Source organism: Sinocyclocheilus grahami, unplaced genomic scaffold (assembly GCF_001515645.1).
Source record: "Sinocyclocheilus grahami isolate Dianchi unplaced genomic scaffold, SAMN03320097.WGS_v1.1 scaffold192.1, whole genome shotgun sequence".
Lineage (NCBI taxonomy): Eukaryota > Metazoa > Chordata > Actinopteri > Cypriniformes > Cyprinidae > Sinocyclocheilus > Sinocyclocheilus grahami.
In genome coordinates, this window is record NW_015505371.1 from 311,235 (window position 1) to 328,848 (window position 17,614).

At 38.2% G+C, this 17,614-nt stretch overlaps 1 protein-coding gene across 1 annotated transcript in view; it reads right to left on the reverse strand.

Annotated features, from left to right (window-relative positions):
* Positions 1–388: 388 nt before the first annotated feature.
* Positions 389–17,614, reverse strand: part of LOC107594866 (A disintegrin and metalloproteinase with thrombospondin motifs 2-like) — a 182,363-nt gene continuing 165,137 nt past the window's right edge. Inside the window, exons 8-23 of the mRNA XM_016285071.1 lie at positions 16,708–16,851; positions 16,495–16,627; positions 14,823–14,852; positions 12,996–13,109; positions 12,754–12,899; positions 12,428–12,603; positions 10,601–10,734; positions 10,405–10,525; positions 10,174–10,254; positions 9,918–10,081; positions 9,663–9,828; positions 7,809–7,941; positions 6,973–7,180; positions 6,729–6,858; positions 5,477–5,566; positions 389–2,334 (exon numbers count right to left, since the gene is read on the reverse strand). Coding sequence (XP_016140557.1) covers positions 1,280–2,334; positions 5,477–5,566; positions 6,729–6,858; positions 6,973–7,180; positions 7,809–7,941; positions 9,663–9,828; positions 9,918–10,081; positions 10,174–10,254; positions 10,405–10,525; positions 10,601–10,734; positions 12,428–12,603; positions 12,754–12,899; positions 12,996–13,109; positions 14,823–14,852; positions 16,495–16,627; positions 16,708–16,851 — 3,025 coding nt within the window. The 3' untranslated portion in view covers positions 389–1,279. The remainder of the gene's footprint in view (positions 2,335–5,476; positions 5,567–6,728; positions 6,859–6,972; positions 7,181–7,808; positions 7,942–9,662; positions 9,829–9,917; positions 10,082–10,173; positions 10,255–10,404; positions 10,526–10,600; positions 10,735–12,427; positions 12,604–12,753; positions 12,900–12,995; positions 13,110–14,822; positions 14,853–16,494; positions 16,628–16,707; positions 16,852–17,614) is intronic.

Sequence of the window (17,614 nt, forward strand, 5' to 3'; positions counted from 1 at the left end):
ATGACTCATCGATGAAGACAACCTTGTAATTTTTTTTTCTTATCACAGATACATGTAAGTCAGAACAGATGAGGCTGTGATATACTGTAGGTAAGAATATAAATGTCTTAACTGCATGTCATGTCTGGTTATGTTCTCACTTAACTCTGATTCACTTCTCTGGGCTCATTTTTCACATCACTACCACAGGTTCCATATTTTTGACTCTGTAAAATTATCAGTCATTTTTATGATAAAATGTTCAGCTGAAACACACCCTAGCCCAGGGGTCTCCAAACTCGGTCCTGGAGGGCCGGTGTCCTGCAGAGTTTAGCTCCTACTTGCCTCAACACACCTGCCTGGAAGTTTCAAATATACCTAGTAAGACATTGATTAGCTGGTTCAGGTGTGTTTAATCAGAGTTGGAGAAACTCTGCAGGACACCGGCCCTCCAGGACTTAGTTTGGTGACCGCTGCCCTAGCCAACATGAACATTTCAGACTGGTGCCAACTGAAAAAATAAATCTATGCTAATTTACAAATAATACAGTATGTGCCTATCATCTATATCAGTCATTGAGCATATTTGGGCAAAAACATGTTGAGAAGCACAGATTTGTGCAAATGATAACTCTCTATGATTTTTAGATCACCCAAACATGAAATGAAAGGGGATGGGGACAAGAAGCAGTCAAGCTTTCAAAATAGACAAAACAGAACCATAAAAGTACCATAAAAATCTTAATGAACCATATTTGAATATCCTGGAATGTGAGTGATTTTAAAGATTCATGATGCTGTCTGTGAAAAATTACTTGTTTCTCGCAAAATACCACATGGCTTCAGAAGACTTCGAAGATAACTTGTATGATGTTTTATTGTCATTTTTGGAGCTTCACAGCTCCTCACTACCATTCACCTATTTAATATGGAAAATGGTGTAAAGAATGGCTAAATCTCTGTGTTTGTTTTCCATGGCAGGAAGAAAGTCATACAGGTTTGGAAAGACATGAGGTTGGATGAACTAAGCCTTTAAAATGATAAATCACTTTGAATTAGAAGATCCTTCAGTGAAACCTCCTAAAAGGACGTTGTTGAGGTTCGTAGTAACTGTGCAAACACTTGCTAGTGGTTTTGTTCCACAAAGATCAGTTTGCCATGTTATTAAAAGAGGGAAAAAGCATCAGTTCACTGCAATATTTTGGCCATTTTCCAGGTCTTGACCCAAATACCAAGATGAAATCTGGATACAAAAGTTGCATTTGGCAGCTGTATCTCTATAAGAGAAACTGGACAGGGTTCAAATCCCCTGTGCTCTTTTCATCCGCCTCAAAAATTTTCGCTTCTCCTCAAGTAGTTCTTGGATGCGCTTATTCCGTGTTTTCTCACGCAGAAACACGCGTCCTCTCCTGGCGATGATGTTATTCACAGGAAACTCGTTGTCCAATGGGATTATTTGATATGGTATATCAATAGCATTGCTCTCACTCGCTTCTTCCACTTTATTTGGCCGTCCGCTCATCTTATCTGTGTTGGATGCTGTTGTACTGGACAGTGGTGTACTGGAAGTTGTAGATATAGAGGTTGGTACCAGGGGTGCACTTTCTTTAGTGGTTGTTAACACCTCTGCTGTCACTGGGTTGCTGATGTCCACATTGCCAGAGGTTGTCAATTCGCTTTCATTCACACCATTCACTGTTGTTGACGGCAATACCGCACTGCTGTCCACATCTGGTGCACCATTACTCCCATCAAACTCTTTAAACTGGACGGTGGTGCTGGGATTGAGAGTAACATCATTCAGATCACTGAAAATGACGGGGAAAACAGTGCTGACAGGTAATTTGGTGCTGTTTGCCATGTCTTTTCCAGGTGCAGATGAGATCCTTGTTGCTGCAGAAACAGTGCTAACAGGTAATTCGGTCACATAATTTCCAGGTGCAGATATGATCCTAGATGGTGTATTAATGGCAAAGGATGTGCTCTGTTCTGGAGTAGCATGCTTATAGATAGGAGTTGTAGTATATAGATAAAAGGGAGCTGTTGTATATCTGTGAGTATCAGTTGATGTTGCCAAGGCTGTATATAACCAAGGCGTGCTCACAGATGTGGCACTTTTCCCTTCCATAGACGGCAAAAAGGCTGCTGTGGAGGTCCACGTGGTGCGTGTAGGACTTTGGGTTGTGGTGGATCGTCCTTTGGTGGTGATTTTCGATTTGGATGGTGGCAAAGTAGTCTTTGTGGAATTGCCAACCTTGCAGGACTTGCAGCACATGCGCTGGAAGCCCGGCATGGAGCAATACTGCTGCAGAACCTCCATGCGACAGAATGCAGAACGGTCACCATGACAACGTTCTGCAAAACAAGAGAGGGGTATAAGACATACAGTATGTATGTACATTGAAATCCAACTGAAGGCAAATATATGATTTAACATCACCGCAACAAGCTAAATACATTTGTTTACATGATCAAAACTAAATTTAAAGTTCAGATCAAGTTGAACAAATTCTTATGGTAACGATCAAGTCACCATTTTTTACAATCTATGATGAATATGCATAAAGAGGAGCTTAATAAGGATATGTGTAGCTAACTAGATATGTGTCTTCTCATGCTTTTAACAAGTTTGCTTGAGTAAGAAATAAGCAGAAATGAAAAAAAAAACATTAAAGAGAAGCATTAGATGAAGCAAATGAAGAAACAGAGTTATGAACTGACCATTAAGCAAGCCTGCAAAGACTGGCATATAGATGCATACTACATGACTAAACATGTTAGGTTAACATGCAGTTTTCTTTTGTCTTCCTTTTGAATGTGGTTATTTGTCCTTCTGAATATGGATTGTATTTATTTATATAATCGTTAGCTAAAACATTTTGCAAGATTCTCCAAAAATTGGTGATCGTCAAAAGGATTTTCAATGGCTGACAGCTGAGCGCAGGGTATTTGGTAATTTAAAACATAAATTGTTCGTTGCGTTGCACTACAAAAACCCATTATTCTGTGAATACATGACAAACATCAGTGTTTTTTTCTTTACCCTGATTCACTACAGTAAGCCTTATACTTGTAGCACAACGGACATAAGAATAAAACATCTCTGCAAAATAACCTGCAATTCTACCACAGATGGTGAAAGAGAGGCCAATGTTCTGTAGTGCACCTTTAAAGTAACTGGGAAAAAATCCCACTTGTCACAGAAAAACTGACAGAAAGCAGAATGACAACACAGGCAAGAAAAAGCCATAAGATCGTTTTTTCCCCCATTTTTATGACACGTTTTTTTATTCCTACTTTTGCAGTTGACCATGACAGAAACTGAAACCATGAAATGCACTCCCACCCCCATTTAAACATACAGATAGAGTTGTCGTCTTCAGAAAAATAAATCAACTGTTTTGAAAGGTACAAGTTCACAGTAACTTTGGTTAAACACTTCATTACTTTGAGAACAATTAATCCATTGGTAATTCAGATGAACAGTAAATAAATAAATAGGTCATTGGTTAAATAAAATACATGATTTCAATGATGATGTAAAAACTGGCATGGCACATACGAGTGTCATATATTAAACATTTACAAAACATTAATAAAGTTTCCCTGATAAATCAAAGTGCATATAGACGCAGTGCACGTAAGTCCATCTGAATGCTCCCCAGACATTTCCCCCCACAACAGCCAGCCAAGACGCAGTTGGGCCAGTGAAGTAACATGACAGTTACTCATAGTATATGATATTAGCATTTTTTTCTTATAAGTAAGGAGATAACAGTCATAAATGTTATTAAATACAGTAAACACCAATGTTTATTCGGATATCTCGCTACATAGTCACAACAGAAATGTGTTTCACGATACAATGACACGTCTGAAGTGATAAAGAGATGCTGAGTGTAGGTTTCCACTAAAACGCTTTTAGCCACTGTTTTCGGATGTGTGTGAAGATTAGTTGATCGGTTGTTTCTAATTCAGGCTTTGTTTGAAGCTGCCTCTGGTTTCTGTGCGCTAAGCCATCACTTTCACAGATAAATGCCGATACATTCAAACGTAGTGTAAGGCATTGTTCTTACGCTCTTGGCCCCCCCACTCCCCACTCCCCCCTTGGATGTGGATGAAAGTTCATGAGGTATATTTATGTGTCGTCTTTTGTATGGCCACTGATAACCGTAGTTAAAAACGCATGCTGGCAGACGTACACGCACGCACACGTGTGTCGGAAACGCTCGCACACACAAAGGCATGACGAAAACGCACATCACTCATCACCATGTGGAGATATTTAATGTGCATGAATCCGATCAAATGAAACCACAACTCTCAGAAAAAAAAACTGAGAGGCAACTGGCTGAGTGAGTCCTGCATAATATAGGTCTTCCCCTTCCCCCAAAACACTTAACTTCTGTTATTAAATAGCAATAGTTTTGTATTTATGTAAAATCAATAAAAAAATACACGTAACAGTCAAGAATTAAAGCGATCAATAGCAGTCAAAATGTTAGGCTAATAAGCTACAGCTTATTCATGGTAAAACAAATTATTAATATTTCATATTATTGGTACCCATATAGATTTATAGTCATATATAAATACAAATATATTTATATGTTTGTTTAAAGTCTGCAAGCACAAATAAGCTGCATTTATTGAATCTGTTAACAGTCAAAGAGAGGATGGAGGATGAGGTGGTTATGGCATTCGAACGTGTGTAGTAAAGCGACCCTGTTTAGCAAGTTCCACCTCATGTTCACCATCGGCCACCAACACGTACGATGGCAGTTCAACAGTACGTCCCATGGTAACATCTTAAATTGTTGGTTTGAGTGTTTGTTTTTGTCCCATCGGTTTTCAAGAATGAACTAGGATGTGGAATGAGCACTTAGCAAAGATTTCCTCATTGTGACAAGTTCACATTCACAATAAAGCTGAAGTTTTTTTGTCATTTTTTTTTCTTTTTTAATGTTTTAGCCACTTTTCATGTTTATTTTTCCCCCTTCACACCTGCAGCTCTGGCGGCGCCTCTGTAAAACGGCGTCCACCTTGAGAGCGTGAGCCATATGGAAACAGCTTACAGAGGGCAGTGATTCAAACAAACGCGTCACCCCTGCAGAAACCTCAGCGCAATCATTAGCTCCGCAAGCTGCCTGTCCAATCACAAAGCCCCTCCTTTAACAAACATTCCCAAAATTTTTTTACATGTTTTGTTTTGTCAACAATTTCTTACTGGCCAGCGTTCACAACACAGAGCTCCACAAAGGAGAGAGAGAGATAGAGCGAGAGACAGAGAGAGAGAGAAACAGAGAAACCTCCCCCTATCGGAAACGCCCCATAAAAGAGGACCACCACCCAGGAAAAAGAAGCGTGCAAGCCTCGGAAGAGGGAGGCAGTCAGGGGAGTTTGCCTTGTAAAGCCAGGCAGAGAGACAGAGGGAAGGTCCAGCTGAGAGAGGTGAGACAGCGCAGGGCCACAACGTGGCTGGAGAGAGACGCTTTACTTGACATCCTCTGCACAGGGTATTTGGGGTCGTGACGCGACAACCACTGTATCAGGAAGTTGCCGTGCTTGTTGAAGTCAGAAGTACTCCCTGTTGTATGTGGGAGAGGGATTGGGAAAAAGAAAGCCCGGGAGACAAAGAGAATGCGAAAGAGAGAAAGAAAGAAAAATCCCATTAACTATATTAGTGTATTCATTCATGTTATGAATTAGTCTGTTATTTCTGCAAAAACTAGTACAGATAATACAACTTTCATTAATAACATTAATAAGCATGCTTGACAGATCATTAGTAGGTGTACATTCAAATAATCCCAATTGTCTATACTTGGCTTCATATATTTTTGTCTTCATCAACATGAAATGAAAATCGATAATCGATATCTACGACTTCTGACTTGCACTTGGAAGATGACATATAAAACTGGCATTGCATATTATCATTTATCCTCCAAATTATTGATGCAATTTTTACAGGATTTATTAATCTAGTTAATGTTAGAAATATATATATATATATTAGAGATATATATATATATATATATATATATATATATATATATATATATATAAAAACTATAGTTCATTGTTATGTTCATTGTTGGGGTCAGTGAGTGTTTTTTTTTTTACTTTTTTTTTTTAAGAATTTAAACCTTTATTCAGCAAAGATGCATTAAATTGATCAGAACTGGCAGTAAATACATTTATGATGCCACAAAAGATTTCAAAGAATACTGAAAAAATATTAAGCAGCACAACTGTTTTCAACAATGCTCATTAAACAAGACCTGTTTCTTGAGCACCAAATCAGTATATTAGAATGATTTCTGACATATCATGTGACACTGAAGACTGAATCTTATGAAAAATTAATAAATGTTTTAAAATATTGTTCATTGGTATTTCATGTTAGATAATGTACACATCCTTATTGTAAAGTGTAACCAGTTAGATACATCCTCGTCTCGGAGAGATGCATTATGTGAGCATTACTCCCACCAACCATCTGACTCCATTTTGGTATGTTACACTCACGTTTAATGATTCAACCAATTATCAATGGCTCTCAAGCCCTGCCCTATATTTTTTCTAGTTTAATATCTTGCTACACTCAGAAATTTGTCAATTTAAAATAGGCTGTGAACAGCACTTCATGTTGACTTTCATTTTGAATGTACTGTTAGATGTTTCGTGTTGTTATTTCAGACTTAATGAAAGTTACTGAAAATGTGAGCACATAATCAAATACGCACTTGGGCAGGGATCCATTCTGCAGGGTCTTAATGCAGCTGGTTTGGAGTCCAGACACAGTCCAATGGTGTTGTCACGGGTGTGACAAAGCACCTGCCTCTCCTGCGTACCATTACCACACGTCACTGAGCACTACAACAGCAAACACACAAAAAAACATTCATTATTTTTATGCTAAAAGTTGATCAAACTAATCCCACGCGCAGACCTATATGGATAGAAACACAGCATGTCAGATGTCTGTACCTGTGACCAGGGGCCCAGCCTCCACTCAGCAGGGCACAGGTTGCGATTGCAGTCTCTGCGGGACTCTGGGCGCTCGTCACTGCAGTAACGGCTGCGGATGGATTTGATCTTGCCGTCGGCTAGAGGCTGGACGCAGCGTACAGAGCGTGTCTGAGTGCCAGTCTTCCCACAAGACTTACTGCATTCACCCCACTCTCCAGCCACCCAGCTAAACACATAGAAACAGAATCAGTCAAAGTTTATCAGGAAAAACAGGTGCCAAAGTGTCATGTGTGATACAAGAAACAACAGTGTCACAGTGACATCTACTGGAAATAAACTAGATAAACTACAGTATAGTTGCAGAAAACCAGACCACAAAATGTAGTGCTAGGGAATGCTAGTTTTAAAAGTAATGCTACTTTTTTTTTTTACGTTATTCATAATAAGATATAAATTATAAAAGTTTTTTATGTATTAATGTATATTAAATGTACTAACTACACATTTTTATAAAATTATAAAATACATCATTACACAACACTGAAATGTTTGAGCTATTTTAAATAACAGGAAACATGTATTACACAATCAAATGTAATTTTTTTGACAAATTAAGATTTCTGTGTTGATCTGCATGCACTGAATATATATATATATATATATAAAGGTACTAATTATCACAACATCCAATTTTAAGGTGGGTTTAAAATGCAGAATAATAGTAATAAATAAAATAAGTAATTTGTTGGTGTGTCCAAATTCTTTTGTTGTTACTTCAAAAAAGTAATCTGATTAAGTAATTTGTGTTGCCCCCAAAACTGAAAATGTGAATAAAAAAACTCACACACACTCACATGGGCTGAGCACACTCGCTCAGGTAACAGTCTCTAAACAGGGGCGGAGGCTGCTTGAGTTTCTCACAGAATCTGCGATGGACCATCCTCATCTCTGCATTTTTACGGCAGCCATAACGCGTCATCTGAATACCTGTCCATAAGAAGGTAGCGGAGAAAATACTCATGAACATCAAAAGAGAAAAGCAGAAAAATATACACAATTAATCCATAATTATGCAAATAATGTAAGCTAACATTCTATTGGACTGAGTTTTGTCAGAATTAACCAAATGGGGTTTCGGTTAAATGCCTAAAATAGGGACTGTGGTTAACACATGCTCCAGATAATTAAATGATTTATTCTACTACAATTCACAAATGCATACTAATGTGATTTTTCAAAAGCTTGTTTAAAAAGTGGCTAAATGGGACTACAGAGTTTGTTAGGGACATTAAATGTCATCATGGCGAACAGGTAAATTAATTTACTGACTATTCTGCTTTTACAGCCTCATTGTGTTTATAATTGGACTCTTGTAAACTACTCTAACACAAAATATAAAGTGCCCCTATTATGCCATTTTGAATATTGCCTTTCATGCAGTGTGTAATGTAGCTGTATGTGAATGTAAACAATCTGCAAAGTTGTAAAGCTGAAAGTGCATGATAAATAAAGTTATTGACTGCCAAAAGAAAGAATCGACTCTGAACTAAACGTCAGGAATTTGAATCCCACTTCCGTGATGGCTACACATCACGTGGTAACACATTTGCATAATGCCCACCTATGTTCTACACTGGCCGGCTGCGAACAACTTGACCCACTCTCAAACACTGAAGCTTGTTTGTGTGGTTAACATCATGTCAAGAAGATGCTAAACATTCGTTTTATTTTCACTTCCGAAAGATTAGGTTGCAAAGAATCAGTGGTTAAAATTATTTTTTTCTTTTCATTCATCATTTCATTTTATTAATCTTTTTTTTTTGTGTGTCCCCGTCATTTACTGATGACTGCTTCTCTAATCTCAGGGAGTTCAACGCGGGATTCACAAAATGTTTGCTCTTGAAAGATGCCTCAGTACCCAGTTTTTTTGGACCAGCTGGCTCCACTTACACAACATGTAAGTATGACAAATAATAGATGTGTATATTTTCTATCGAGCCTTCAAAATACGGAACTATTGCAATGGGTGTATCGTTTCTGACATGCGCTGTATGCGGTAGACCAATCACAACAGACTGGGCCATCTGACCAGTCAGAGCAGAGTAGGCTTTTAGAACTGCTTCAAACTAATCATTGTTCCAGTTAGGTGATATTAAATGAATATTTTGAGAAAATGAAAGCATTTTTTGACCTTGCATGCATGTAAACTCATTGTAGGAGACTCCCAAAACTATATTAGAGCATTAAAAATGGCATAATAGGGGCACTTTAAGAGAAAAAAAGTTTTTATTTTTTAAATAAAAACTGAAATAGTTTTTACTTCTGGTGATTGTATTTAGACTTTAAAATTCATAAAAGTTGTGAAGATAATGATGAACAAACCGTGTAACAATCATGAACTTTTGTTGGTCATACAGCCTATTTTCTGCAATAATCCAAAAGCCTATGGAAAAATCCTATTGGTTTTTGTTGTGGGAACCAGAGTGATGCTGACCTACAGGTTAGCTTACAAAACACGTCATCACTGCAGTGCTCTATATATGGTGGACAGTAACAGTTGCTAAGGTAGGATTGGTCACTAATGTTTTTAAGGCAGGACTTGGCAAAGGATCAATTATAGCAAAAACTGAGAGATGTAGGGGGAACTTAGCTGTCTGTATCTTTATCAAACTACTCCCAAACAAAAGATTGTGGTTACAGTGAACTACCTCCTCCACAGGTCTTGGAACAGGGTGTCCATCGCTTCACCACCCAGGAGTATGGCACCGCATTATCAGGGACCATGTTATTCTCATTGGCACAGTCACTCAGTCTGTCACTGTCAGTGATGTATTTTATCGACACCTTCAACTTGGCCGATCCATGCATTCGGATCTAGTAATCAATTACACAATTAAAGACGATCAATTAAGACAAGTTGTGTGTCCACTTATGTGTGTGTTTGAGTTCCTACAGGAGATTACCATGACAACAACATCATTTTTCAAGGGTCCGCTGGTTTGAATGGTGTCCTTGTTGTTTTTATTTTCATACTCCCATTCCAGACCTTTTTCAATAACTGAGCGTGTCTCTGGGTAGTCTCCATATGCGTTGAGAAAGAAATCACCCAACGCTTTATTCCTGACAGCTATTGAATTAAAAAAATGGAGAAAGAGAGCTGCAATCAAACAAGCATAGTGCTGAATGTATGAAAAACTACAGGAAATGATCAGGCTTTACCTAAAATGTGAGTAGTTCCATTAAGTTCCTGGATTAAGAGATGCCTTGCCCCTCTGGGAACTTCAAGCACTTTAATGACACCTAAACCAAATGCAAAACATTTACAAATCACTATTACTTCACTACAAAACTTTAATAAACATAAAAATGTGAACTAGGCCTGTGATGCATTAACAACCTGCCCATGCCAGGTTTTGGAACAGAGCTTATATGTGTGCTGTGGAGACGTACCTTTCTTCTCTACAAAGGTGAAGTTAAACTTGTGAGTCTTGCACTTGGTTCCGTCTCCCCCGCAGACGCCGCACTTATCTTCCTGAAGAGCTGATCCTACCACATTATCACAGCCCACTTTCTGAAGGGAGAGAGACACCGTGAGCAACAGGTAACTAAACACATACATTTACAAGTAGTACACACAGCTATTTACCTCACAGTCTCCGTACACACACACACTGTAGGGATCTTTGTAGGAGCAGTGTGTTCCAGGTTCCACCTGAGTCTGCATGTTGACTACAGCTCGCGTCTCTTTGGATTGACAGAACAATTTGCAGCGTTGCTTAGCTATGAAAAACAAGACAAGAGAGATCCTTGAGTGATGGATTGAGATTTAGTGCATATTTATAAGGATTTAGAAGATCTTGAATTCTAAGAAAAATATACAAATTCTCATTTTAGTTAAGAAAATAATAAAGAAAAATAAAATAAATGTTGATCATATACCAAAAAAAAAAAAAGGTCTCTTGATAGTCTTTACATGGTTTATAAAAGCATTGTACATTATATCATCCCAAACAGTTTCCCAGCTAATCCAAAAACTGGACGCTTCTGTTCCAGAAGTACGTCCAAGTAAATCTTTCATAAAGACCTAAACTTATCCATGAACAATGTGACGCCTGTTAAATGTCCCAGTAATTTAAAAGCATTTAATTTCACTTTGTGTGGAAAAAGTTCAAGTAAAACAAGTACTTTATTCCCCTCCAAAAACTCAAAGCCACACAAATCAAATCAAGGTCAACAGAGTACATTTCTCCTGAGAGTAAAAATGGTAACCTCATCTGATCAAAGGTATACCAAGCGCATTTTACCGTATGAGACATGACCACAAACATTCTTTTGTGAATTAAAAAAAGGCTCAAAAAGTCTCTCTTTATATGAGAATTACTTTGGATGTGCTTGTGTTGATCATAAGACTAAGGCAGATGTCCACAGCACTAATGACTCTGGAGGTACTTCATGTTCTAAGTGATGTCATGAATGGTGTAGAAGTACATGTGGAAAAAAAGAGGGGGGTTTCAATGAAAATATATTTTCATGTGTACCCACTGTGTAAATGAGAACAGCTGTGTGCAGATACAGATTACATCAGCCCGGTTACAAGCCTGGCTGACAAACTGAGCTTGATTGTGCAGGACAGGAGTAGGAAACAATCTAAAGTAAGCTTTAAATAAAATAAAACTAATTTAAAATAATAGAATTGTATTCTACATTAATCAAAGTACATCATATTAATTTAAATAAACTTTACATATAAAAACAAAGTCAAATGTTCTGTTGCGTTGATATTTAAGATTTTTTGACATTTGCCAAATTGCTGTCTTCTGCTTCTAATATACGGTGCAGAGTGAAAAGTATTTTGGGCAGTACTGTGAAATATTGCAAGCCAAACTTGAAAAACTTACAGTAGGCTCAAAATGTCTAAACTACCATGGCATGACCCTGATAAATTAATTTGAGGATTACTGTTATTGTAGACTTTGTACTAAGGTCGTCGTGATTTTGCCAAGTAAGACAAATTCTTTTGTTGATCCTGAATCAACATTACTGTCCAAAAATATAGACCTAACCCAATCCCTACCCTTAAACCTAACCCTACCCATAATTTATTCCTAAAATCAGAGGAAATGATAGCTGATTAACAAGGGTGTAGAAGCATCTAACCCTGACTGTAAGCCTAAAACTGACATTTCTTGAAAACATATCCCTCAATTCTGATTGGTTGATTGGAATGTTGTTCCAGGAACATGTAGTACTTGGTGAAATCACATTCACCTTGTACTAATTAGATGGGGGTGGGGATCACATTTGCATCCACAAATTATTTACATTATTTAAAAATAATTTACATTATTTATTTACACTATAAAAAAATTTTTTTTAACAAACAAACTGTTTTCAAGGTGTCTTTTTTTTTTTTTACAGTAGAAAAGCTGTTTTCAACTCTATGTGGTCGAATGAAATTTGCCGTATTACTTACGGTCGGAATGTTCATAAGGCAGCCAGTGGTGCCAGGTATTCTGGTACTCAAACTTGTTGTCCATCATGCTACATTGCTCGGCTCGGTAGTCATGGTACAGGTCCTCACACTCATGCATATTACACATCTGGAACTGATAGCTTGGGCCGGCGCAAGAACGTCCACCGTTTGCTGGACTGGAGGAGGTTAATGGAAGTAGGGAAAAAAAGAGCTATATATGAAAAAATTAGACAAGCCAACATAGATAGATAGATAGATAGATAGATAGATAGATAGATAGATAGATAGATAGATAGATAGATAGATAGATAGATAGATATACAAACAGCGGATTGTCACAAGCTCGGGTGCGAAACTGTAGTCCCCTTCCACAGGGGCGAGAGCAGGCACCAAGCTCACTCCACATCCCCCAGTTTCCGTCCTTTTTTATGATGTCTGGAGTCAGATGCATACAGTGGCCTTTAAAACAGTGCTGAGAGAGGAAGAGAGCAGGGCAAACACATAAACACAGAGGAAGCAAGTGAGTCTACCACCTCAGGATGGATCTGCATGAAAGGCTGAGTGGTACCTTCCCATCACCGCATATAGTGCCATCAATGGGTGGACCTTTTTTGGTCTTGCAGAAGAAGGGGTTGTCTGGGTGAGCACACCAAAGCTGCTTACAGGGGTCAAACGGGCGATACTGAGAAACAGAGGAACAGAGAGAAGAAAAATCATTCTCAAACTCACACACACTCTGAATGAGAGAAATCTTATGACAAGACGCAGCTGGTCAGATAGTCATAAGGCTAGGATCAAACTGAACAACTGTTCATCAAAATGACAAACAACACTATTAAAATGGCCCTGTAAAGTTCTTATAATTGAAAATAAGTCCATTAAACAGACACTTTTTATAAATTGTAAATAAAGTGATAATATAATAATTAAAATTGATCTCTCTTTTCTCTCTCTATATACATATTTATAGGGGGGGGGTTAACATATATATAGCCGGGTTTTTTTTTTTAACTGTAATAATAAAAAAATTCTATATATAATGTTACTTAATATAAGATAAAATATAACATAATATTATAACAGCTGAGAAAACGGTATGATATATTTTCATTAATGGGCAGGTTGCATTTATGTAACAAAGCAATCTCATGCAGGCAAATCAAAACAATGACCAACACTGTTTTAGTTACGATGCAGCCTGTGACCAACAGCACAGTTAGACAACAGAATGCTGGGCAGTGATGGAATATGGCCTCAGTTAAGGTCAAACGTTAAGCAAAATCTCTCTTTTTTTTCCTTCCTCTGAGAGGCGTAGTAGACAAGACCAGAATCTCTGGCTGTGGTACTAATGATGACACTTCATTTAGCAGGATCCTTAACCCAACAAGCATTTTAAACACATCAAGACACCAAGTGCAAAATAATGGCTCACAGTTTTCAGCAGAAGCCAGCTGGCTGCTACTGTTGTCTCAGTTTGAATATTGTTTAGAGTTTGCCAAGCTAAATAGCGAAAAGATTGCTAGGCCAATAGCTAGATGATTATTTAGCACCTGTAAAGATTTTTAGATGCTTCTGAGAAATGTATGATTAAACCTGCCCCATTCAGCAATCTATTCATGGATATCTTTTCTAATGAATGTAGAAAACTCTCTGAAAAGTCCACCAGACTGCAATGACCTGGTCAACTTGACATTAAAGGAATGTTCAAAAGAGGTTTAAGATCTACAATATTGAGAGAATCTGTGGCATGCTTTCAATTACTACAGAGAATAATTTTATCCTTCAGTTCGAAAAACAGGCAAAAAATAGTTTACACTGGTGGTTTTCAACTGAAGTCTAGGGGCAAGGCATTCCAGAGGGTTTAGAAGCAGAAATGTGCCACTAAATGTGTTTTTGCTAAAGCACTTATATCAGTTCTTTCATACAAAAATGTGTTACCTAAGCCGCAAAGTTGTCTAAATCGCTCATTTAGTGGTGGGACTACTGTTCTGGGTGGATGAACCCCCTGTTATGCTTTATCCTAATGCAATTCCTATGTGTGGAAATTGCTCTTTGTTTGAGTATTCATGTGCATATTATTGTACATACAGTATATGACATCAATTTGTGCATTTTTGTACACACACTTTATACATTTATTTTTAGAAACTGAAGTACAAGCCAAGTATGTTTTAATTACAAAATTTTTATTGAACTCAAGCATCCCTTTTGATGCTTGTGAATGTCAGTTAATTCAGAAACAACTGTGGGTTTAGTATCCTGCTGCGTATGTGTCTGCAAAATGACAATGAGTTCAACACCAACCAATAACATGTAATGATTAACAATAAGACCATCTGAATTGAACCAAGTTCAAATGAAAGAGGCCACATTGCGACTGAGGAGAACACCTTACCTGGGCTCCTGCTGGCCCCACCTTTTGCAGCTAAGGGAATGGTTAAACAAGACAGTGAAGTACAGTCCAAGCAGTGCTGTTCAACTGGAATCTCATTTTGTGAGCAGAAATGATTCTTGAAATCATTTTTATCCAGTTTATCAAGTGATATCAAACTCATGCCATCTTGTTTTGATTATCTGAACAATTTTATTCCCAACAGTGAACTGCAAACAGTGTAATTACAGCCTTGCTTTTTCTCTCATATAGACGACTGATATCAATTTGAAATTTGGTGCTCATCAAATAAAACCAGCTGATGTGCTATGGAGTATTTTTAAAACCTGGTTCTTCTCCCATTCACTAAAAGATTTGTTCACACAAAAATGAAAATAGTTTCATCATTCACTCTCCCTCATGTTAACCCGTATGATTTTTTTTTTTTTTGCGGAACACGCACAATGTTTTCAAGCAGTGTTTCTAAACCCTGGTCCTGGGCGCCCCCCAACACTGTTCATTTTGTATGTCTCCCTTGTCTGACACACCCATTTCAGGTCCTGGAGTTTCTTCTAATGAGCTAATGAGTTGAATCAGGTGTGTTTGATTAGGGAGACACACAAAATGAGCAGTGTTGGGGGGCGCCCAGGACCAGGGTTGAGAAACACTGTTTTAAAGGCTTTGAAACTTGCAAAATTATGAAAAGATTTTTTGAAAAGACCTGACACAAAATAAGAACTTGTTAATGAATCAGTGCTGCTTTGCTGAACATGCCAAAAAGAGCTAGAGCAGTGAATGGTGACTTAAATTTCAGTCTCTATAACTTGCATTATTTCACAAGACTTGGAATAAAGTGCATGAGTCATATGGACAACCTGGTCCTGGGCGCCCCCCAACACTGTTCATTTTGTATGTCTCCCTTGTCTGACACACCCATTTCAGGTCCTGGAGTTTCTTCTAATGAGCTAATGAGTTGAATCAGGTGTGTTTGATTAGGGAGACACACAAAATGAGCAGTGTTGGGGGGCGCCCAGGACCAGGGTTGAGAAACACTGTTTTAAAGGCTTTGAAACTTGCAAAATTATGAAAAGATTTTTTGAAAAGACCTGACACAAAATAAGAACTTGTTAATGAATCAGTGCTGCTTTGTTGAACATGCCAAAAAGAGCTAGAGCAGTGAATGGTGACTTAAATTTCAGTCTCTATAACTTGCATTATTTCACAAGACTTGGAATAAAGTGCATGAGTCATATGGACAATTTTATGATACTTTAATGGCGCCGTTGTGTTCTTTAAAAAGCTTGAAAGCTCCTCCTTTTGTGCTCCACAGAAGAAAGAAAGTCATACAGGTTTGAAACAACATGAGAATGAGTAAAATAGTGAGAGACTGAACATTTTTGGTGCACTATTCTGTTCCATTAAGCCTTTTCCCTTTTGGCATGTACAGATATCACTTAAAACAAAATACTGTGTTCCATTCATAATGCATTATTGGCATGTATAACACACATCATACTGGGTCACGGCGCTCTCCGGTGAACCCAGTGACCACAAATGGTGATTGTTATGGCAAGCTGATGGTTGTCAAGGAAGAATGCTTGTAGAATTATACATGCTCGTAGTGATTTTACAATCTCATTATAATAATGCATTACTTGAATGAAAAAGCCTGTGCATCAGTAAATTCATGGCTCACCGCTGTGCACATCATGTATCCGGCCCCAAAGTCAAAGCGACATTGTTCGTGCATGGAGTAATCCATCCCAGGCAGGTGCGGAAGCTCCTCCCATTTGGGCTCGATCGGGTCGTCACGGAGACAATCATACGAACTTCAGAGGCAGAATGAGATGGTATATAATCCACAGTCGTACTAGTCAAGATTGTCTGTGTATGTCTGTCTATCACTCACTGCAGGTAGCGGCCCAGTTCCTGTTGACTGCAGCGGGACCAGTGGAAGCGGTGGAAAGCAGCCTGCACCAGTGGGGCCATGATGCTCCCCATCTGCACCTCATCGCCACAACGATTCCCCTGCCCATCATGCTCCATCCCCAACCTATAAGACATATGCATATATACAAACAATTTACATTTTTGAGGACAACTTGCCCTTTATTTTGGCATTTTTAGATTTTAATTAAGTTACAAACAGACATTGGTCAGGATAGACGCCATATTTATGGAATAATGTGAAGTTGAGAGTTTTGAATGAATTGGTTGTGCGAATGAATCAGTGGTTCAATCATATTGGCAGTCACTTGTTTTGTTCCTAAATTAATTTGTTTTTGAACAAATCTATTGAGAAAATGACTCAGTGATTCACTCATAGTGGCTGCATCCAAAATCGCATAATCTCTTAAAGGGATAGTTCACCAAAAAGGAAAATTCTGTCATTAATTACTCACTCTCATGTCGTTCCAAACCCGTAAGACCTTTTGTTCATCTTTGGAACACAGTACTCTCTGACCCTCCCATAGACAGCAAGGGTCCTTACACAATCAAGGTTCAGAAATGTAGCAAGGAGATCGTTAAAATAGTCCATGTGACATCAGTGGTTCAACCGTAATTTTACGAAGCTACGAGAATACTTTTTGTGTGCAAAGAAAACAAAAATAACGACTTTATTCAACAATTCGTCTCCTCTGTGTCACCCTATAGTGGCATTTTGAAGAGTATCACATACGTAAACAACGTATGCAGTTCTGTGTCAGCAGCACTGTACGTGGATGCGCTGTTTACGTTGTTTACGCCTTGATCTGAACGTAAACAGCGTAGCCGCATATATACATTGCATACGTTGTTTACGTATGTGATACTCT